Source organism: Myotis lucifugus, unplaced genomic scaffold, assembly GCF_000147115.1.
Source record: "Myotis lucifugus unplaced genomic scaffold, Myoluc2.0 scaffold_0, whole genome shotgun sequence".
Classification (NCBI taxonomy): Eukaryota; Metazoa; Chordata; class Mammalia; order Chiroptera; family Vespertilionidae; genus Myotis; species Myotis lucifugus.
In genome coordinates this window covers 8,700,747-8,725,045 of record NW_005871048.1, presented here as the reverse complement: position 1 = coordinate 8,725,045, position 24,299 = coordinate 8,700,747, and the positions used below count along the sequence as shown (strand labels likewise).

General features: G+C 42.6%; 1 protein-coding gene across 1 annotated transcript; it reads left to right on the top strand.

Moving 5' to 3' along the window:
• The first annotated feature begins 10,862 nt into the window (after positions 1 to 10,862).
• Positions 10,863 to 15,570, top strand: FAM170A (family with sequence similarity 170 member A). The gene is made up of 4 exons (XM_023749893.1): positions 10,863 to 10,932; positions 13,509 to 13,649; positions 14,405 to 15,101; positions 15,495 to 15,570. Exons 1-4 carry the CDS (start codon positions 10,863 to 10,865, stop codon positions 15,499 to 15,501), a joined length of 915 nt encoding a protein of 304 aa, XP_023605661.1. The 3' UTR covers positions 15,502 to 15,570.
• The last annotated feature ends 8,729 nt before the right edge of the window (positions 15,571 to 24,299 follow it).

Sequence of the window (24,299 nt, the reverse complement as noted above, 5' to 3'; positions counted from 1 at the left end):
ATGAATACACACTGTGCCCCTAACCCTGACCTGCTATTTCTCAGAAGTGTGTGATTGGTTGCAAGGGACCCTGATTGAGAAAACAGATGATTCAGTACCAGCCCATCCCACTTATAAGAAAAGTAACACAAATCGTATGTCACATTGGTACAATAGTTTGAATTACTTTAATATGAAGAGCAGCACATAATTAAATTATAAGAATCAAGAATCATGTTTCTTTTCCTGGGAGCACCGGCATCAGAAGAGAATTAGTCTGGATGAGCACAGCCCACTAGGGATCCTCATTATAACATTGTGTGCAGATTAAATTGTACTAAAGCAACAGAAGGCGGTGATATTACCAATGTCAGCTCATTTTCTCAGGCCACACTAGCCTGGAGTTTTAAAAGGGGTCACATAAATGGCAATAACCTGTGGTTTTCAATTTTTATCCTTTTGGCTGTTACACACGCTAATGCTCTCCCATCCACCCCCAGCAGAGTCCCTAGGGCTTGTCTGCTGTGTGCTGTCCAGTCTGTTTACCTCCTGTGGGTTTCATGATGTGTTTCCTGCTCCAGCTCCCATGTGGGCAGGCTGGTTGCCTTCTGGGGAGACACAGCTTTTGCTCTCACTGGACAGCCTCTCCTGGTACAATCCTTGTCTCTGCCAGACTCTGATTCCTTTCTTAAGTTCTTGATGTGGGCCAGGTAGAGGTGGGATAATGTTGGTCTTCCCCCTTTTGGGATATGCGTGTATCTCAGAGCAGGGCAGGATGGTTAGTACATTTTCTCTTTATTTTTTTTAGATGTATAGCCCTCTCTTTTTAGCACTGAGATGTGAGTCCACAAGGGTACGTAGGCCATGGACAAAGCCACAAAATATTAAACACTACATTAAGACCATTACCCTGCCCTCCCCTGCTTCCTCATGAAAATACTTACACGTATTTTCTGGCAGACTAATACCTATTAGCTACCAGAGGGGCCCAGAATTCCAGCACAAAATAGAACCTAGACCTCTTGGTTCATGGGTTGATGCTCAACTACTGAGCCACACTGGCTGGGCCTTTACTCTCTCTTTATTAAAACCTCAAAGAGGATCGGATGCCACCTGACAATAGGAACTCTGTAGGAAGGTGTTTCTCAACCAGCGAGCACTTAAAAGGCAGCACGATGTGGGGGGACAAACAAACCACAGTAATCTGGGTGTCAGAAAACCTGCCATTTTTCCTTTTCATGGACTGTGCCTCTTTATCCCTTCTCCAGCTCCCTTACCGACTGTCTTCCTCCACTTCCTTCTGTCTGTTTCTTTGTAAACTAGCTTGATCTACATTAACCCTCTTTCTCCAAAGTTCCAAGTACAGTGGGGCCTTGCCTTACCAGTGTCCCGACTAACGAGTTTTTTGAGATACGAGCTGTCTCTCGGCCGATTTTTTGCTTTGAGTTGCGAGCTAAAATTCGGGTTACAAGCCAGCTTCAGATACCCCACCACTAGTTGGCGCAGCGAACGTCACAGTGAACGCCACAACATCAATTGATTTGACATACGAGTAATTTGAGTTACAAGCTCCGTCACGGAACGAATTAAACTCCTAAGTCAAGGCCCCACTGTATAGGATTGTGGAAAAGGTCCTTCCACCCAAGGAGTTTCTTCAGAGCCCAGTGTAAAGCTTCTCCCGTGGGCTTCTTGCCGTGGGGGAGATGTCTCCCCTGACATTTATGGAGCGTCTCCCAGGTACCAGGCGAGTCACTGTGCAAGGCCCCCTTTTCACGTATCCTTTAACCCTTGATACTGATGATGTTAACAAACACTTACATGGCACTCACTCTGTGCCAGACACTGTTCTAATCAGTTTACAGAATTCACTCATTTAAATCCTCACCACAGACTCTGGGAAGCAAGTACTATTACGATCTTCATTTTGAAGATGACCATCTGAGCCATAAAGCATAAACATACAAACAAACACACGCCCAAGGTCCTAGGGCTGATCTCAACCATTTCCAAACCACAACAGGGCAGTTATCCTCTCTTTATAGATGAGAAGGTTGAGACTCTAACAGGCTAAGGAAAGCTGCCCACAGTCACAGAGTAAGTCAGCACCACCCGTGGAAATCAAACCCAGGTCTAACTCACTCCAGAGCCCCAGTCCTTTCCACTTGGCTGCTTCGCCTTCTCAGAGGCAGTTTTGCTTTGTCACAAACCGCAGAGCATGGCGTTTTTAATGAAAGGAAAGTCTGCCAAATGAAAAGCGGATTAATGAGATATTTGGGATGCTTTCCAGTAAACAGTCTCTTTCAGAATTCTCATCTTCTCCCACTCTCATTGCTAAAGCCATAACAGTAACAATTACCTCAGCCCGGCGGCGGCAGTGTGGGCGTGAACTCTCTTAATTTGATTGCTCAGGGTACACACCAGAGACCAGCAAAACTTTCCTTTAGGTCAGAAATTGGTGGTATCAGATGCTGCCATTCCCCATCAGCTTCCTCTGGCCCCTCCTGCTTTAGCTATGTCTTAGAACACCATTACTTTAGGAGAGAAATAGAGCTTAAAATTGGGTCAACATAAAAAATATTAGAAATGTCAATGTCCACCTGCTTCCCAAATAGATGAGACTTCGAGCATCATTTGAACATGACTGCCTGAGACCTGAGGAGAGTCTATTGTCTCTCTAATAGATAATCTAGATGCTCTCTGGGAATTTTCAAATATCCCCTGTGAAACTGAGAGGCCAGAAGAGAAATGTGGTTATTTCTACATGATGTTTGACTGAATTTGAAGCCAGATGCTCACATTTATATTCGAGAAGAATGTGTGTCTACTCATGCTAGCTGTGGAGGATATGAGAGACATAGAGACAAGCAGGTCTCAGTCCCTTTCTCTAAGGGCTAGTGGTCTACTAAGGGAAATGAGATATAAGCTGCAGTAATCTGTGCTGTGAGGGGAAACATACCATTTACTGCCCGGCTGCCATCAACCAGGCTCGTGGCAAAGCACCTTAGGTAAGGACATGGCAAGATGGAGTATGATCCCCATTTCTAGAGAAGGAAAGAGGTTCAGAATAAGATGTCCTGGCCAACAGCTCTTTATTAATGTGACTGAGCTTCAAACTCAGGTGGTTCTAATGATAGTCCTATACCCTTTCCCCTACATTTTAATATATTTGTACTAATATATATGTGTGTGTGTGTGTGTGTGTGTGTGTGTGTGTGTGTATTTCAGAGGGAGAGAGGGATAGAAACATCAATGATAAGAGAGAATCATTGATTGGCTACCTCCTGCACTCCCCCTACTGGGGACCAAGCCCACAACCCAGGCATGTACTGGGGACTGAGCCCCCACCTGGTCATGTGCCCTGACCAGGAATCAAACTGTGACCTCCTGCTTCATGGGTCAAGGCTCAACCATTTAGCCACACTGGCCAGGCTTCCCTACATTTAATGGCTTAACTTATTAGGTATCCCTTCATGGAATTTAAAGGTTTATATAAATAGCTCGCCACGTTGTATAATGTTTTGAGCTGATTTTGACCTGGGGTATTTTGAGAAATCCTGAGCAAATCAAACAATTTTCAGCGTTTTAAAAGGAATGTGCAAAACAGAAGACCTCACCCATTTCTTAAGCTTTTATGTTTGTGGAGTGAGGCGTATGGATGGCCTTTTGGTGAGGGGTGGAAGAGAGCGGGATATCCTCACTTGGTCATGAATAATGGGTTTGAATTTTGACTTGGCCACTTCAAAGTGGCTGCATCTACTGGGCAGGAGTTACTAGTTTGGTGTGGCTGACAAAAAGCCAGTCTTAGCAGAAGTACTTTTGAGTGGGGAGAACCCCATTCTATTTTGCCTGGCTAGGCCTTAGTTGGAATACTGTGTTCAGTTTTGGTGAATGTACATTAAGACAAAGACAAAGCAACTAGGACACATTCAGGAGAGAATGGATGGCAACGGGGAAACGAAACCTGGATGTTTGGAGGAATAAGGCTGGGTAGCTGAAGAAAAGCCTTGAAGGGCCGAGATAACAGTCTTCCAATATTAGGAGTGCCTTATGGAAGAGGAATGTAAATTTATTCTCTGTTGTCCTAAGGTTCTGAGGAAGTAGATTTGTCCTCACAAGGAAGAATTTCCTGTTATACTCACCCAAATATGTAGAGTTTGGTTGTGTGTGTATGTGTTTAAAAAAGTGGTGGGTCCCCAGCCCCTGAAAGTATTAGAACCTGGGTTGAGTAACTGCCTGGGAGAGCCATTGGAGAGGAAATTCAAGGCTACCGTGGGGATTGGATTTCACAAACATCAAAATCTTTCCCAACCATGAGCATCTCAGCAGCTGCTGGACTGTCGTTCAGGCTCTACCTCTACCTTGGTCACCAGGGTTGGGATATGCTTTTGGGGGATGGATGGGTGACAGGGGATGGAGGAATCCACAAAGGCAGAGCAGTAACTTGGACCATTTTAATTTTGTCTGCCATTTCTATTTTGTGTTTCCTATATACCCACATGCTTACCTTAGACCAGTGGTCAGCAAACTCATTAGTCAACAGAGCCAAATATCAACAGTACAACGATTGAAATTTCTTTTGAGAGCCAAATTTTTTAAACTTAAACTATATAGGTAGGTACATTGTTATTAACTTAATTAGGGTACTCCTAAGGCTTAGGAAGAGCCACACTCAAGGGGCCAAAGAGCCGCAGTTTGCCGACCACTGCCTTAGACTGTAGGCACCCGGAGGCCTGCAGCTGTAACTGCATAATTCATTATCCTCAACTTAGCACACCATCTCATTGCAACTGCATTCTTACAAATGCTATTTGACAATGATTTTATCAAGTCTCAAATCAGGTCTCTGGTATTGTCAGGCTGCAACAGTAAGATAGTCTAACTTGGCTGCATGTACAAAGTCTAACTTTAGGTTTGTGACACTGTGGCTGCCTCTTCTCTCTGAGGGAAGATAGAACTTGAATTCTTTTCCACATTTTAATGAGATGGAAATTTCAGGATACCCAAGAGAGGGAGAACCATTCAAAGGGTTTCACACACAATTAAAAGTAGCCTTAAAAATTACCCATCCACTAGCTGCACTGTTCCAGCTCCGTGTCAGGTAGGAATTATCAACTGTTTTGGGCCTCTTACCTCTTTTTAAGGACTAGGAGCAATTGATGGAAGGTTTTTGCTCATGTCCTATAGCTGAACTCTTGTAGAGTCATCCAGTAAATACTCCAGCAAAAGGAGTGGGGGTTTGACCATTTCATTGCTTCCCTTGGGGAAGACACCATGGGCTCATAGTAACATCTAATTTCCAGTGACCTCAGTTGTCACCCCTGGGAGCAGGTTTCCTCGTGATTCTTTAAACAGCAGGGGAATATGATTCATAGAGAAAGAGGCATTTTTAGCCTGGAATTCTCAGGCACTTCCCCTCCTCGTTGGGGATATACTGCCTATCTTTGGAAAAGACTCTTAGAACTTTGTCAGAGTCTGTTAATCTCTTTTACTTCTATGAACTGCTGTCACAGGTTCAGGGAGATTTTCAAAACCCTACCAAATGGGTTTAGAGGAAAATGTGGCTCATTTCAGATTATTCCTAGACACCAGGAAATCAGCTGAGCCTACTTACAAGCTTGCTTCCCTGCCTACAATTTATATATAGCAGCAAAGTCCCTGATAGGAAGGTGTCCTGACATTTGGGGTTTTACTCCAATCCCTGGGCTATTTTATAATTAAAGTTTGATTACTATGTAGTTATTTGAACTCCATGAATCTCAACTCAGCTTGTCAACATTATTGCTTTGCAATGGATATGCATGTCTTATGATCTCAATACATTGCTTCACGTGGGGACACCATCTCAGGAAGATCTAGTCTGTTCCAAATATGTAAGGACGTTGAATATTTATTTTTGGTACTTTCTCACCACCACCCCCAACATCTTCCTCTCTACCAAATAAACCATTTCTTCTTTGCCCTATCTTTACATCTCCTACCCTATTAAAAATGGTGCAATTCTCAGCTTGTTTTCCATTAGTCCAGTGGTTCTCGACCTTCTGGCCCTTTAAATACAGTTCCTCATGTTGTGACCCCAATCATAAAATTATTTTTGTTGCTACTTCATAACTGTAATGTTGCTACTGTTATGAATCGTAATGTAAATATCTGATATGCAGGATGGTCTTAGGCGACCCCTGTGAAAGGGTCGTTCGACTGCTAAAGGGGTCGAGACCCACAGGTTGAGAACCGCTGCATTAGTCCTTGCTAACACGGGCTGATAATGGTTTAAGGTATCAGTTCTCATGAGGTTGTTGTATTTTAATAAAAATCCTTGAAGGTTAAACATTCGAGGTACTGAATCTCGAAGGTTAAATTTAAGCAGTGGGGAAAATATTTCAGATGGAGATGAAGGGGGTTGGGTGGTTACACAGGACTCAGGATGAGCAGGGCTCTCACTGTGGTTCAGGTCATGGGTGTGGTGTCTGGTCTGGGTTAATGTAGAGCTGGCATTTCTGTGCTGGCATGGGGAGAATGAACGAGGCACCTGGTCAGGACAGTTTGGCCTAGGGCAGTGGTTCCCAACCTGTGGGTCGCGACCCCTTTGGCGGTCGAACGGCCCTTTCACAGGGGTCGCCTAAGACCATCCTGCATATCAGATATTTACATTACGATTCATACCAGTAGCAACATTACAGTTATGAAGTAGCAAAGAAAATAATTTTATGGCTGGGGGTCACCACAACATGAGGAACTGTATTTAAAGGGCCAGAAGGTTGAGAACCACTGGCCTAGGGAGAAAGAAGATCCACTACTCCGGAAATTTATTTATTTAAGCTTTTTGGGGGGAGGGTTAGAGGAGCAAACTGGGTAGCTCATGCTAAGTGCAAGGAGTTGTGGAAAAATCAGAGATAAGGAATCATGGCCTCTAGTTTCAAGGTTTGTACCCTGTGTTGTGGGGAAATCAGACACATTTGTTAATAGACTGGCTGAACACAGAATATAAAAAGAGTTATCATAGAGGCACAACTAGCATGCTATGAAAACGTGGAGTCCATTCTCACTGGGATATCTAGAAAGGCTTCTCATAGAAAGTGGGATGTTTATTTTTTTTTAGAGGAAGAGAGAGAGAGAGGAACATCAATGTGAGAAACATCAATCGGCTGGCTCCTACATGTGCCCTGACCTGACCAAGGACCAAACCCTCAACCGAAGTATGTGCCCTGACCAGGAATTGGACCCGTAGCCTTTTGATGCATGGGACAACGACCCAATCAAATGAGTGACTCAGCCAGGGTGAAAGTGGGATTTTAGTTAAACATAAAAACAAATTGGAGTTTAAAAGTTTGTGCTTTTGAAAGAAATGACTCAAGGAAGGGCCTGTGCTTGTGCTTTGTTTGAGGGAGGGCGGTTTGTCCTGCCTGAGCAGAGATTAGAAGGAGAGTGTTGTGCTATAGCCTGGAAAACTCAACAGGGGCTTTCAACCCTGCAGGGGTTCGCATGTTTGGTTGAATATTTTACATTTTACTCTGTTCATATTGGGAAGCCATTTAAGATTTAAGTGGGGAAATAATATTCTTTAAGAAAATAACTGACAGGGAAGTATTAAAGGTGGGGAAAGACATATTCATTTATCAACAATTAGGAGAAGAGTGGAAGATTGCCTCTAATTCATTAGATATGCGTTGTATCTGCAAAAGCAAAATAAGCAAGCATATCTTAATGCATAAATCCTCTTCCCATATATGAATTCTTTTTCATCATGGAGCAAATATTTCACAGCCAAGTTATCTTTAAAGTAACAAGAGCAAAAGCGATTTGAAATAAATGTTTCAGAACCATTTATTACTTTGCACAGACCCATGAGCAAATAGGATTGAGCTAAAGCATTTTCTGTAGTGTAGCATGTGGTTCTGCAGGGGCTGCCACACTATTATATATGCTTTTATCTTGGCTCAACGCTGGCTGTTGCCACTACTATTACTCAAAGACCTGGAGAGTCAACAAGATAATCGAAGCAACAAAATGGGAGTCAAAAGTTTTTCTGCCTGTTTCTGGAAGTCTTAGGAAGATTGTTTCCTTTGTATTTCCTATATTCTGAATATAAAAGCCTCCCAGACATATAATCTTTAGTAGGTCAAACATTTCCAAAGGCAGTGAAATTATTTTGCAGTTGCTTTTCGGTTTAAGGCAAGTGTTTTATGGGCTTCCAAACCTTCTCTCCTGACCCTATTTATGAAAAAAGAAATAAGACAAAGTAAGTGTCTTATAACTACATTGTCCTGGTGTAAAAATCCCAGCACAGCATGGTGGAAAGGTTCTGAATTATGATCTGAGAGATCTGCTTTCTAGCCCTAGTTTCATGAATGCATAGCTTGATGGTTTTGTCCCATCTTATATTCAAACGGAGCATTAGCATTTTTCTATATGGTCTCTGTGCTGTTCCTTAGTACTGTCCATGTTACTTTGCTTATGGAGTCTAGAAAATGGGGAGACACATATGAGACTGTGGTCAACAATTTTGGGTGGAAGTGATGTCTGTTTCTTTGAGCCAGAACATTTGATGCCAGTGCGAGACTCCCCAGAATTCTTTCTCTCTACAGTGTTGACTGACAAATTTTCAGGTAGTGGCAGCTTTGTCAACCTGGACCCAAAATGAGCACAATGAGAAGCAGAACTCCTGGCCATGGGGAACATTATGGTGAAGGGGTCAAGCTGACAGCACCTGAAACCACTGATCAATCTTAGTATCATTAAAAATGGGACTTTATGTGCTTCTTATGATGTAATAGGAAGGTAATAGCACCCCTTATAAAGTAATATTGAAATAATAAGAAATTGAATGTAAATATAATACATTCTCTAGATCTAATTACCTGTTTATAAGAAAGTACAGGTAATAGGGGAATATCTTAAATGACATCACAGAAATATAGTCAGTCAACTCCAAACTGGAATATTCTACAGGATAAACGACTTTATTTCTCCAACAAATAAATGGCAAAAAAGAAGGGAGGGGGGACTGTTCTAGACTAAAAGATACATCAACCAATTGCAACATGTGGACCTTGCTTGGATCTTGAAATCAATGAACCAGGTAAAAAAAAGAGACATGTTAACACAGTTTGAGGAAATTGAGTATGGCTTGGTTATTAATTAAGTGCTATGAAGGAATTATGGCTAAATTTGTTGGGTAGTATAACAATAATATTTCTGTATGTTAAAAAAAAACACCTTTTAGTCTGTTGAAAATAAATACTGCTATGTTTAAGGAGAAATGATGTGACGTCTGAGACTTGCTTCAAACCCTCTCCCCAAAAAACAACACACACACCTAAAATGAAAGCAGTGGACAAAAAGCTAAAAGTGTGCCTGTGTGTGTAAAGCTAAAAGTGTGCCTGTGTGTGTGCATGTGTTTGTGTGTGTACAGAACAAGAATGACAGAATATTGACAATTGTTGAAAATGGGCAACGGGTTTATGAAGCCATGTTCCCACTATAGAATTCTCTTTGTGTGTGAAAATTTCTGTCACAAAAGGTTTTTTAAGATCTTCCTTGCCCCTTCTTTTCTAGGGATTACTGCAAGAAACCGGAAGGCTAACCTCCCCCAAGAATCCTCCCGAGGCTGCATTTGCCCTGCCTTCACCTCTCTCTGCTGAGACTTTAAGACATTCTGTGGTGCCCTTTCAGATTTGGACCCACCTTCGTCCACTGGGCATTTGTAATGTTAGCAGTGACTTCTGGGAGTTCACCTCATTCCTGTACACCAGTCCTCCCTTTGGATCCTGGCCACTGTCTTGCAATGAGGTGTCTCTAATTTTAGATTGGAATCAGGAGGATCCAGATGGGTCGCCACTTATAACTGGTATGAACTTCAGCCCACAAGCTGAGGTATGCAAGAAACAATGTGAAATTTTTTTTATAACTCCACTTAGTTTGTATTTTAAGCCTTGATTCTGCAGGTGTCCTGTTTGGATTTCCACCCATTCCTGTTTGGAAATCATTTAAGGCCCTGGTCTTGAGGGTTGGGGGCGAGAGCATGGTCACTGTTTATATTAGAGTCCACAGTTGTAGTTTCGATCCCATCAACTGGTGGCCATACCTCCTTTGGGTTTGGTGACCCCCATGCCATGGGTGGGACAGGTTGCCAAGATTCTGCTTGTGTGCACAATACAGCCATCTCCTCTTGGAGTTTTTGGCACATCTATCCCCACAGCCACACTTGAGAATCCTCTCCTCCATGATCCCTACACATTTCTCCCTGACTTAATTAGCACGTTTCAACACTAGCAGGGTAAGAAGGGAACAGCTAGTTTCAAAAGTCCTGCTTCTGTTCTGTTTCTGCTCAAGCAGCCCATCTTTCTATGGAGTCTGGGACTTTAGGGACAAAGCAAAGATTGCTGTTCCTGCTTCCAGCCTTGCCATGCTCTGCCTCTGCTACCCACTTGAATGCAGAAGGGGAAGGGTGAAATAAGGAAGAAAAAAAATGAAACAGGAACAAATTAACATCTCAGTATATCCTGCCACAATTGGAAATGCCAGAGTTGAATTCATGGGAGAGGTTCCATTGGGAAAAAGAATTTGTCTTGACAATGGGGTCTGTGCAGTGACAGGGACTGTTGGGCCTCAGTCCATGGAATGCTCCGATGTCATGATAGAGGTCGGAGAATTCTGCTGTGGGCTTGGCAACCTTTGAACCTTCATAGCCCTGCGCTGTAGAGAGCACTGGGCAGTGCTGTGGGTTCTCTGAGGGGTCTGAGTTCTTCAGCCAGTTAAGAGAGCCACCTCTTCATCTGTACTAAATCATTTCAATGGACTTCCTGAGAGCCAAGGAGGGCCAACCTGTAGGGAGAAGGAGGAGCTGGATGTTAGGCATCTTCTAGGGGGCTCTTCTTGCTGGTAGTATGAAACAACGACAGAAGAGGAAACATTTGGAAAATGATGAGTCCCAGGAAACTGACGAGAAGGGAGGAGGTATGTGCTGGGCAGCTTGTCGGAGGCACAAGGTGGCGGCCAGCCTGAGCCCTCTCTAAGAAGCTGGGCCTGAGGACAACGTGCACCTATGAAGTAGGGAGGGAGAGACCTGGTATCACCCGGTGCTGCCATGTCCATCTTTAGGGTCCCCCTGGGGTGAGTTGGCACGGGGAGGCCAGATGCCCTGGCAGATGGAAAGTCCACCCTGCCGGTCTGAGGGCCTGAGCACTCTCCTGGGGCTGTTCCAGCCTGGGGCTATGTTGGACTTGGAGCCCACTGGGGTTCTGCTTGTATAGGCTCAGAGGTGCAGCTTTTCTCAGAGCCCCCATTCTTTCTGTTCTCTTTGCTTGATCTGACCCTGGGGTCACTGGGCCGGGGGGTGTGGTGTGTAAAGGCTGCTGCTAGAGATCCATGGGTTGCCCTGTGCATATTACCAAAGAGCAAAGTGAAGCTCAATGAGTTAAAGGCCTTGTTTAAAGTATCTGGAGAAGTAAAATGCCTGTTTGAAAGGAGATTGTTGTCTAGGGATGGCATCCTGTTGAAAGCAGGAGATTTTATTTCTTCAGCAGGAGGAATTTACCAGTTGATCCATGGGAGTGAATTCACAGGGGTGAACTTCCCAGAGATCAAGGGGAGCAAAAGGCCTTCCAGAGACTAAGAACAAATGGATGAGGGTGAGAAATGTCAGGGCCCTGCAGGGAGCACTGAGAGCCATGAATGTACTTCCCAGGCCACGTGGTGACTGCGTGCATTAAATGTAAACTAGTAGCTTGTCCTGAGAAAGGTGTGTGTGGGGGGTGTCACAGGTAGAAGGTGGGGCAGAATGGAACCCACTCCAGAGATCCAGCTCCAGGTTTCTGTCCCAAATTGGAGCCCAGCAGTCTTCATGAGGCCCAGGGTCCTGAAGACCATTGGATGAGCCCTGGGAATGGAGGCCTGGCCAGTAGGCAGATGTTCAGATAGCAGCTGGGACAGGAGGGAGAAGGCAATGATTATCCCTGTCCTGTACACTTCAGGATATGTTTGTCTTTGTGCATGTGTGGTGGAACCCATGGATAAAATGGGATAGAGAGCTTATCGGATGTGTAGTCTGTGTGGTAAGGTTTCTATAATCATGCCTGGACCTGGTGACACTCAATACACGTGAAAGTGTATTCAGAATCAGAATTCTTGTGAAGGGTGTTCCATGGAAAGCCACTCACACACATAATGTACACTCAGATGGAGAAAAAAATTACACACCTGCACACACAGCTTTTTATTAAAGAACACACAGAGTATTAGGTGTATACACACATCACTCCTGTACTATGTTCACATACAAGCCCTGTGTACATCATCCTCTCTTCCCACACCAAACTCTGGAGGTTGTGTATATAGATTAGATCCAGCTATCATGCAAACACAGGTAGCTTCAACTATCTCTAAATACCTCTGTAAGAACCAGTCACATGCCATATACACCACCTACACAACACATTGTACAGTAATACCAGACTCACTTTGCACAAACCACCAAGAAACAGATTCACCAACCCTTATCAGGTTTGCCAGATAAAATACAGACTGTCCAGTTAAATTTGAATTTCAGATAACCCACAAATAATTTTTTAGTATGAGTATGTCCCAAATATTAGAACCCAAATATTGCATGGGAATATTTACACTAAAGAATTATTCATGGTTTATCTGAAATTCAAATTTAACTGGTGTCCTGTATTTTTGTTTACTAAACCCTTATATGCTTACTACCAGCTGACACATTATATACTTCTTGCATTTCTGTTTAGTTGTCTGTGTGTTTCCTTGCTCTAATGTTCAGCATTATTAAAGCCTAGAATAGTGGAATAGTGCCTGATACATAGTAATTGCTCATTGAACATTGCAAATGAATGAATGAGTGAATATATACTATAAATACAAACCATACCATATAATCAGGTTACATGTCATACACTCCTGAGTTGTGGACACAAACCATACACACAAACTCTCCATAAACATAGATACAGACATTTCTGCCCTAGTCACCACACTAATCCCACACTTACCAAAGGCTTAGCTGAGCCCTGGTCAGTGGTGCACAGTAGTTAGAATATTGGCCCTTGGGTTTGATTCCAGGCAAGGGCATATACCTCGTTTGCAGGTTCATCCCCAGTCCAGTTGGGGCAGGTGTGGGAGGCACCCAATCAGTGTATCTCTCTCTCACATCAATGTTTCTCTCCCTCCCTCCTTCCTTTCCACTCTCTGTAAAAAAAAAAAAAAAAAAAAGAAAGAAAGATAAAGAATGGAAAAAATATCCTTGGGTGAGGATTAACAACAACAAAAAGGTTTAGGTGATACACATCACTCTCACACTTCTGACATATTCACAGTTACCACTCAGGCCTACATCCTAACAAGATACTAACAAAGTAATTGTTCATTATAACTAAATACTGGAATAACCACTGAGAATCAGAGTCTAAGCCATGTATATTCACTGCACCTGACAAAAGCCAGCCACTCAATAAACATTTGTTGGACAGATTAATGATTCACAAACATATCTCTGAGGCTTTTTTTACCTTCCTCAGGAATCTCGAAGTCACAAAAGGATGCCCTTCAGCTTGGATCAACCGAGGTGGCCAGAGACTGTGACCCAGGGGTAGGGGAGATCTCCTCTGCCTCTGAATACTTCACCTGTGTTTCTTCCCCACTCAAGTTCATCCATAGTGGTAAGAGTGTGGGCCTCCTTGGGTGCATGGCAGGAGGCACACAGAGCCAAGCATGAACCTCAGAGGAGACCTAGGGCAATCGGAGATGATCAGGGCTCTGTGAAGGAGCCCAGGGAGGATGGCAGAATGGTTAGGAGATCTTGGATATGAGCTCATGACAGGAGAGGGTGAGCCCTGGTGCAGCCACAGTGGGGAAGTAACGGAGTAGGGCCAGAAAGGTCTGGGCTTGAGGTATAGGCAGAGGGACCAGATTAAGCACCTTCAGAGGAACATGTAAGCTTTGTCTTTGCTTCCAGAGAAGGACAGAGTTCTTCAGCCCAGGCCCTCACACCTCACACATACAACGACACTCCATGATATCCATTCTTAGCACACACACAAAACCCAATCACATGACCCACAATGCCATTCTCCTACATCACAGCCCACATTCCACAAATATCACAGCAATAATAACACAAACTCACATCCCTCTCATAGCACACCCCCCAACAACATCCCACATATCACAGCCCTCACCACCGTACTCCACACCGCTATATACAGGCACCCCTCCAATATCCCTATACACACAAATCAGAAGCCCACAGATGACACCAGATATACTACCCACAATATAAACAACAAACACCAAGCTCATCACACAACTACATCACATCATAGTACCTTTCTCCTATATCCTGCATATTCATACTTGGGTCCTCAGGGTCCGCGTGCCCCACACATATTCTTATGTTTCTAATTTCCTTTCCCAGGAATCCGGAGATTACATCAAGAGAGTGCCCAGTTTAGATCAACCCTAGCCCAGATTAAGGAACAAGAGGAGGCTGTTCCCCTCTTACCACGTGTCTCCTTATCGTCCCCTTCATCCTATAAGACCTGTGCGATCTCTCAGTATATAAACAAAGAGGAAAGGGGCATGAAAATATACTACATGCAAGTACAAGTGAAAAAGGGTGTGGCTATCTCCTGGGAGACAGAGGAAACCTCAGAGTCACTAAAAAAGAAGCCAAGGATGGAAGAAGTGAAACTTCCTGAGGACGTGCTGGTAGGTACAGCCCCCTCTGACGTGTCCACCAGAAAACTCCTATCTGAGCCCAGCAGGGAGGTGAAAGAGCATGAAGAACGAGCAGAGCCAGACAGTCCACCAGGGTTGCCCACATTTGAGGAGAGACCCAGGGCCAAGACACCTGACTGGCTGGTTACAATGGAGACTGGCTTCAGGTGCATGGCCTGCTGCCGGGTCTTCCCCACCTTGGAGATCCTCAAGGAGCATGTGCAGTTTGGGATCAGGGAGGGCTTCAGCTGTCACGTCTTTCATCTCACCATGGCTCAGCTGAGAAGCAATGTGGAATCGGAGAGCATCCGGGAGAAGAAGGAGGAGGAGGTGAAGAAGAATGAAAAGAAAGAGAAGCAAGAAGAAAAACAGACTGTGGAGGAGCAGCCCACAGGGTAAGACCTTGGCTTGAGGAGGTCCTGGAGCCCATGTCCAGGTTGTATGTTTCATTCTCCAAAGGACAGGAAGTGAGCAGGGGCTGGGTCTGCTGAGGGAGCTGTGCCTTCTCCAAGCCAGTCCTCTCTCCAATCCAGGCCTCTGCCTCATTTAGAGAGAGTTAGGGGCTATATCAGAACAGGGAACAGCTGAAGGGTGGGGTCGGAGTGGTGGTGATTGGAAACTGGGCCCATTGCTTCTTGCCCAGGCATTTAATTAAGTCCTGACTGTAAGTGAGAATTTATCGCGAGTGTTTCAGCTGCTGCAGGAAGTTCTGAGGATTTCCAAGGGCTAACAGAGCACCTTTCTTCTTTAACTAAGAAGCGTCTCCCTCTGTGTTGGTTTCCTCACAGCAACTGAGACTCCTGGGCCAGAAGATCCTGGAAGACGGTGCGGCCTCCTCTTGGGAGAGGTAAGGCCTGAGGCTGGCACAGCCTTCTGAGCCTACGTCATGAAGGCCCAGAGGAACCTGAGGGAAGGGCCTGCACTGGGTTACCTGGTGCCGCTGGAGCTGCACCAACTTGTGGCATACCCAACGCTTCCAGGGAGTTGATCTCCATTTACTTATTGAGAAAGTGGAGAATTCTGACAGGGGTTCTCCCAGAGTCTCCATGATGGACCTCACTTAAGAAGAAATACCACCAGCAGCCCCTCCAGGGCCAGGAGTGGTCTGAAGAAATGACAGGGGGCTCAGCAGGACCAGAGGTTTCAGGGCTGAGAGTCTTTGGCTTGAGCTGGGATCTAACTATGGCCTGTGGACAGAGTCCCTTGGGAGAGAGTGGAAAGTGTAGACAGAAATACATGAAAATGAGGTCAGTAATAAGTGATCTGGAAATCTAGAACCTTTATTTTGCTGTAGTTGATCTGGAAACAAACTCATTGTGGTACGTGTGGCCTCTGAGCTTTAAGACAAAATGGAGGGTAATTGACTAATAGAGTCCATATGGCTTCTTGTCTTTTCCTCTTCTGCCTCTTTTGTTTTCTCACTTCCAGGGAGAAGATAGGACCCTGGAGATAGTAGCAGACAGAATGCCAGTGGTATGAAGGAAGATGAAGGGACCAGTACTCAATCTAACACATAAACATCATATGTAATAAAGGCTGTTTCGCAAAACTTTCCTGGATAAATTTTTTTAATTAAAAAAAATTTTGTTTTAATATTTAAAATTTTTATTTTTAATTACAGTTTAAATTCAATATTATTCTGTATTAGTTTTAGGTGTACAGCATAGTGATTAGACAATCATATACTTTACAAAGTGTTCCCCCCGATATATCTACTACCCACCTGGCACTATACCTAGTGGATATATTCTTTACTTAAATTAATCTAGCTATTTTATCTATCCATCATCTATCTATCATCTATCATCTACATCTGTCTCTCTAGTGGTTTGTGAATGAGGTTTTCCATAAACACCAAAGATATCCACCATCCTTTTCCAGAAGCAATAGTATCCAGTCTCCTGGGATTGATTAGGCTTCTGCGTGACTGTTTTCCAAGGCTGGAAACCACATTTCACAGGCACCACAACAGCTACACTGAGTTCAGATGAAGCATTTGGAAAGTAGCGGGAGCTGTGGAAACCAGGTCTAATGGGTCCTAATTTAAAACACTGGGAAGGGGAACTTCAGAGGACTGGAAGGCGGTTTGCATGCCTCCCTAGACCTGGCCTGGACAAAGGACTGACTGTTATTTGTGGCTTCACAAGGAAACCCCAAGACAAAGGAGAAATTTCTCAGTCTTGAAGCTGTCCATGGAACAGGGTCCTCCTGAGATGGTGACACTTTGTTACAAAGTTCAAAAAGAAGCCATCTGACCACAATCAGGAATTTGGGGAGGAGATTGCTGCGTTAGCAGTTTGCGCCAATGAGCTCTAATATTTCCATTTCTGACGTTAATATTATAACTTCTAAATAAATTCTCATTCTAGCCTCTCAAGCTTTTGATCCTGTCACCTCTGAACTTCATCTTCACACCACTTCTACCACCCACTGGAGCTCAAGGCATCTAGGAGGCACTGAGGACATTTCAATGCATGAAGCTGTCCACAGTCCAAAAGGTGAGGGGGGAATAATGTGTATTCCTAATCTGAATAGGGAGCCAAAGCCAGGCCTTGGAAAGATTGATGGAATTAGAAGGAAATAATTGGAAGTTCTGAGATTTTTGCCAGTTTAAGCAGAATAAAGTCTAATTCCAAAATCCCATGGATATTTTTTCAGGATGTGTAGGGAATCTTCCATGGGGCTTTATTTGTTTATTTAATTTATTTTTAAAAATTCTTTATTGTTGAAAGTATTACATAAGTCTCCTTTCCCCCCCATTCACCTCTCCCAGCCTGCTCTCCCGCTCCCCCCAGCACAAGCCCTCACCCCCCTATTGTCTGTGACCATTGGTTATGCTAATATGCATGCATACAAGTCCTTTGTTTGATCTTTTATCCCATCCCCCACCCCACTCACCATCCCCTGCCTTTCCTCTGAGGTTTAATGATCTGTTCAATGCTTCTACGTCTCTGGATCTATTTTTGTTCATCAGTTTATGTTGTTTATTATATTCCATAAGTGAGTGAGATCATATGATACTTATCTTTCTCCGACTGGCTTATTTCGCTTAGCATACAGGCAGTCCTCGGGTTACGTCGGACTCGATGTAGGTCGTTTCGTCGTTACGTCGCCATCTCCCACTTATTTATAAAAAAAAAAAATTCTTTCATTTTGACGTATTTACATATGTGCTTTATGTTTTTTATTATTTACTACAAGTAAAGGTCAGGAATTGTTATCTTTCTTTTACATTTTTTTTACTGTTTCACTTCATTACTGCTGTGTATGTGCTCCATGTGAGTGATGTAGGTGCTTATGTAGGTGGGTTCCAACTTACGGCGAAAATCATGTTACGTCGCGCCATAGGAACGGATCTCCTACGTAACCCGAGGACCTACTGTATTGCTCTCTAGGTCCATCCATGCTTTTGTAAATGGTAAGAATTCTTTTTTACAGCAGCGTAGTATTTCATTGTGTAGATGTACCACAGTTTTCTAATCCACTCATCTGCTGATGGGCACTTAGGCTGTTTCCAAATCTTAGCTATTGTAAATTGTGCTGCTATGAACATAGGGATGCATTATGTCCTTTCTGACTGGTGTTTCTGATTTCTTGGGATATATTCCTAGAAGTAGGATTATTGGGTCAAATGGGAGTTCCATTTTTAATTTTTTGAGAAAACTCCATTCTGTTTTCGGGGCTTTATTGAATGAACGATGGTTCCAGTGATCTGGTGTTGCCATTATTATTTTGGCAATAATAATAAACCAGCTTCCTAACTGGTTTCATGCTTCCCAGCCTCTCCCTCGGGGATATCATCTATATACACAAATCTCTTGCCTCAAGATGCCTAGTTCCACCTTTAACTCTCATTCCAAGGAGTTCAGAATTTGAGGCCTGTGCTAGCTACCCTTTCATACTCACTCTTGACCACCTCTGTGTACTCTGCAATCTTCACCTTCGTTCCTTTTCACCCGCTGTTGAGTCTACCAAGAATATCTCTTTTCCCTTGTTTTCCTAAGTCTTCATCATTTCCTCTCCTTTCCTTGGTATGTTATTTGACTTTTCTCTTCCACTGACTGCTTCAAACACCTAAGGGTTATTCCCCATAAATTGGTAGGATATTGGTTATACAATGAGGATTCTCACTGTGGATCCTGCTGGAATAGAGACTTCCCTGTAAAACATGGAGGGTGTTACCTGAGGGCCTGTAGGTAGGATTCATAGTGTTGCAGGAAGAACTGCATTGACCATGAAGTGGGAATCAAGGCCTTTGGCTCCAAAGCTTTTCTAAGATGACTGTACATGTCTGTCACACCAGATCATCTCACTGGGGCCACTGACAAGACAAATTTTTAATAAGACTTTGAATCTCTGCTCAGAATAAGGCATTTCAGAGCAGTTTGAAACCATACGTATGCTCATCTTTAAACTGTTGGTTAGGATTCTAATAAAGTAGATGTAACTCTACTCCCCACCCTGAAATCAGCCTAAATGAACTAGAGCAGAAAATGAAGATAGACGGGGATTTCTCACAAATGGGGACTGGCCACAACCCTTGCAGCTGGGTGTGACCCTCCTGACTTACACTCACTCACTCTTGGAGTCTGCAAGTGTCTGAGTTTGGGAGTGGAAACTGGAGCCAGCGGTCAAATGCAGGCTGGATAGTCTCTAGATCAGCGGTTCTCAACCTGTGGGTCGAGACCCCTTTAGCGGTCAAACAACCCTTTCACAGGGGTTGCCTAAGACCATCCTGCATATCAGACATTTACATTACGATGCATAACAGTAGCAACATTACAGTTATGAAGTAGCAACGAAAATAATTTTATGGTTGGGTCACAACATGAGGAAATGTATTTAAAGGGCCAGAGGTTGAGAACCACTGCTCTAGATACGGACTCTGATCCTGGTCATAATGTCCCTAAAGCACACTGACCACACTGATATAACTTATCCCTGGCCACACCGATCTCTCTCCCTCAATACACGTCTCCCCCCGATCCACCTCTTTCTTACCTCCCAGTTCAAGGAATACTTTTTATAATCGAGGTGAGATTTATTATTTGTTCACATAAATCTCTCTTGTTCTGCTGTGGGCTTCTGCTTTTAAAGCCAAGAATTTTTCTTTTTTCTCCCTTATTTGAGCTGGGTCTTTACCTTCCTAATGCAATGAACTCAAAATACCAAGCTAGCGGGGAAATCTAGGAGCAAAGAGAAAAAATAAAAAATATGCCAGTTCATTTTTTCATAGTATTATCCAGTTACATGTTTTTGAAATTTAGGAGTAATACAGAAATGTTCTCTTCATTAAAAACTCAATATTGAAGTAAAATAAAAGTCTCTTTTCATAATACTCCAACCCCACTCCCAAGCCTGTTTCCTTCTGCAGAGAGATTTATTATTAGCTGTTTGATTTCAAGACCTTTGGTCCATGCATTTCCATATATAGTGTTTCGTTGATGATAGATATCTAGTTTTATAGAGATTTTTGGTTCATAAATTATACCATATCATATCCTAAAATTAACATTTTTATTGGAGCTCTTTTAATGTCTTTATTATAGATATTCAATACAAATCTTTAATATAGATCCATCCCACTTTTTTAGATAAGTATAATTTATCTATTCTTTTATTGATGGACACTTTGAGAAAGATTCCCCCTTTCTTCTGCAACTGTCTTGTGACTTTCCCTGTTAACCAGGTTGCATTTCTTCTATATACTCAGTGGGTATCATTAATGTTCGATAAAATATTTTAAATGGTTTCCAGTTTCCATCTGGGTTATGGACATCTTAAACTCTGCACTTCAATTTTCCCTCAATATCCGGAGTTTTGTCATGGCTATTTCTCTACTTAAGGTTGAGTAACTCTCCATGATTGTTCTCTGTAGGGATTCTTTTTTTTACTTTTATTTCAAGGCACTGAATTTGATTTTGGCTTATGAATTAGTGCAAACTGCTAGTCTTCAAGTAAGAACAGGCCCTTGACTAAGTTACTTAATCTGAGCTCAACTTCCTTCTGTGTAACCAAGAGGCTTGGACTAGCTGAGCTTTAAAAGACTGTTTCTTAAGAGTCACTCTCCTTTATTGATCTGCTATTTGAGAAGAGGGTCTTTTCTCATAAAGTAAGAGGTCCATAAAGTTAACATGTTGAATGGTATATTTTTTAACCTTGAGTTGGGCACAATTTAATTAGTCATACTGTTAGGTATATTCACTTTTACATATGCTTACCTCTAAAAGTTTATATAGCTCTTGTTACTATTTTAAGTAATATATTTTTTCTTATTTTCTCTTACATTTTTTATTTTATTATTATTAATGTAGAGGAACTTGATTGATTTAAAACATTTGTTGATCTTGTATCCATTGGCCTTGTTGACTATGTTATTAGTTCCTACTTGTTTATGTGTGGATTCCTTAGAGTTTCCTAGATAAGTGATGATATTACATGTAAATAATATATTCTGTGGATAAATTTAGTTCATTATAATGCATTTTATAGATACATTTAAAACACATAATAACTTTTTCTGCACTTTTTTTTTAAAGATTTCTTCCCTCCCCAGAGATAACCAACATCAAAGATTTGCAAGTATTCAGGCCATATTTTAATTATTTTCTTGCATATATATTTATATATATGCACCCATAAGCAATATGTAGAATTGTTTTAAATATTTACATAACTGTTGTCATAATCTAACATCTTGCATCTTATTTTCTTTTTTTATAGTTCCTTTGCTGTGCAAAAAGTTTTTAGTTTGTAGTTCCATTTGTTTATTTTTTCCCCTTGCCTGAAGCAATATATCAGAAAAAAATATCACTATGAGAAATGTCGCATCTTATTTTCTTTCAATCAGTATTGTGTTTTCAAGATTTATCCATGCCAATTCATGTAGATCTAGGTCTCTCATTTTTAACTCTTTGCTATTATACCATCATATGCATATGGCACCATTCATTTTTCATTCAAGCTTTATTGGACAGTTGGATTGTTTCCATATTTTTTCTAGAATAAAAAGCATTCCCTAGAACACCCCTGAAGACTTCTCCTGATAGTCAAGAAGGGCCAGGCTGTCTGAAAGGATTGCTGCTTACCTTTAGCCACCTGCCAACAGGCCACCTCCAGCCAGCAATTTGAAGCACAGATGAAATGAAAAGTCCCCCAAATGGGAACATCTATGGAACTTCCCAGAAGGCAGGAGGTTGATGCTGGGTATCCTGTTGGGATCCCAGGGGAGTTTGGGCTGGCCTGAGCTGCCCTGCTTCCGCCTTGGCCACCTCAAGAGAAATGTGGAGGAAAGGAGAATCCAAAACCTATGAGTAGACACAGAAAGATGTTGGGGACCGAAGCTGTTATTGAGGTCACTGAGTGGGACTGTGAGGGCGCAGAGAATTTAGATAGCCAAGCTCTGCCTCCTGAGAACTTCTTCCTAAAAGATGTTCATAATTAAGGTGATGCCAGGAACACACAGCTGACTTGGGCCACACTGTCACAGATGCTGCTGCTTTTTCATTATCTCTTCTTGTTCAGACACTTTTGTTTCCCATTGTTTGGCCACTGCCTTCAGTACCCCAATGATGTAAAGCATGATAGCTGGGGGACCAGGGACACTAATGACCGATCTTGCTATGTGATATTAGTCCACAGCTTGAGGGTCACAAAGACAGCCAAACGAAGCTCTGGAAGGAGAGGTGAGTTTGAAGAGATGGTTTGAGTCTTGATGATGGAAATCTAGCTCTAGTGCCTCACGCATTTCCTGAAGTCCTGCTTGTTTTTTTTAAAATATATGTTTATTGATTTCAGAGAGGAAGAGAGAGGGAGAGAGAGATAGAAACATCAATGATGAGAGAGAATCACTGATCGGCTGCCTCCTGCATGCCCCCTAATGGGTTTGAGCCCACAACCTGGGCATGTTGCCCTTGACCTGAATCGAACCTGGGACCCTTCAGTCCGCAGACCAGCACTCTATCCACTGAGCCAAACCGGCTAGGGTAGTCCTGCTTGTTTATAGGCTGGCCAGTGGGACTGAGTTCACTCAATGAAGGAAGCATGGACCCCCCATTATCTCATTGCTGCTCACACTGGTGCATCTCTGACATACACTCTGCAAGACTGATCTTCCCCTGTAACAACTTTCCACCTGCTACTATCATCTCACCAGCATTTACTGCCACTCCCCAATGTCCCCCTAATATGCCATTGCAGTGAATTTATAATTTGATAAACATGCTTCTCACCATATTCTCAGCAACTCCTTATAAAGTCTATCACTTTATGCCATAGTATTCACACATCAATAATCCTTCTAATTTTGTAGCTTCAGAATAACCCATTAGAAAACTTTTCTTTTTCTTTCTCTTTCTCTTTTTTTTAAGGTCCTTTTCTTATTTCTCTATATCCTGACCCCCTTATTTTCCCATATCGGTAATTTTTCAATCTCCCTCCCTAATTTCCTCACAAACATTTAGAGCTTATTCCTCACAATTTAGAAAATATTTATTGAAAAAGAATAACCTAACAGGTATTCTTGTAATTCTGGAAGCTTCCCTGTCTGGCAACCCACAGAAATAGGCCCACAGAGACCTGCAGTTGAGTTTCAAAGCCTTCTAAGAATAAAGCTCATACCAAGAATACCTCCCAGCAAATTCTAGTCCCTGGACAACTGCCTAAATTGAGCTTTGGATTCCCATCCAAGAAAGATGATTTAGGTAAAAGTCATGGGGTAAAGGTGTCTTAAAATCCACATGAATAGAAAACCAACCAAACAAACAAACAAATAAACAAAAAAACCCACCAAAAATTGGAAGAAAACTCCACATAAAACACTTTAGGCAATGGTTCCATTTATCAGTTTTTAATCTGTACCAAGGGGTGTGTGTTGTGTGTGTTTATGGTTGTGATACATTGGAGGTGGAGATAAAGTTGAAAGGGCACTATGAGCTCTAGTTACAAATCCAGACAAGTTCAGCAGAGTTGCATAATTGCATTAGGTCTGACTGATTTTAGCTGTTTCTGCCTTGCTTTTTGGAGCAGCCTGTAAGTGTAGAAACTTGGGTTCCCTTTATAGGTTTCTCAGTTGTCATTCCACTATGCAATTTCCTGGCCTCATCACGGCGCTGCCAAAATCTGACCCAAACACTGCTGTTCTGGGCCCCCAGTACTTTCTCTTGTCATTACTGGGAATATTCTTTTGAATCTCTTGGCCAAGTTCTTCCATCTTTGAGGCACTCTACTTTATCCTCAAGATTTTAAAGCCCCCTGTTTTTTTCACTGTAGATTTTGATGATTTCTTACACCCGGAGTCAGAATCATTATCAATAGAAAAACTATTTAACCTGTTTTAAGGGGTCATGAGAATTTAATCTTTAATTCTCTCTAAATAAGGAGGAGAAATATGATAATAAAATTAGCTATTAGTTACTGAGAAAGCATCATGAGCCAAGCATTCTTCCAAGCATTTGTATGAACTATTTAGTTAGTCCACAGAATGACTCTATGAGGCAGATGCCAATAGCATGTCACAGGATGAGCTGTCTGTGTCCTAAGTCAATGTGGGCACAACTCTTGGAACCTTGCAGGAACTTTGTTGTTCTGCAACC

What these genes read in the sequence shown, in the direction of transcription:
- FAM170A (XM_023749893.1), top strand. Translation starts at nt 10,863, where the DNA reads ATGAAACAACGACAGAAGAGGAAACATTTGGAAAATGATGAGTCCCAG. An exon ending in AACTGACGAGAAGGGAGGAG is followed by an intron (nt 10,933 to 13,508) that starts GTATGTGCTGGG and finishes TACCTTCCTCAG; the next exon opens with GAATCTCGAAGTCACAAAAG. An exon ending in ACTCAAGTTCATCCATAGTG is followed by an intron (nt 13,650 to 14,404) that starts GTAAGAGTGTGG and finishes TTCCTTTCCCAG; the next exon opens with GAATCCGGAGATTACATCAA.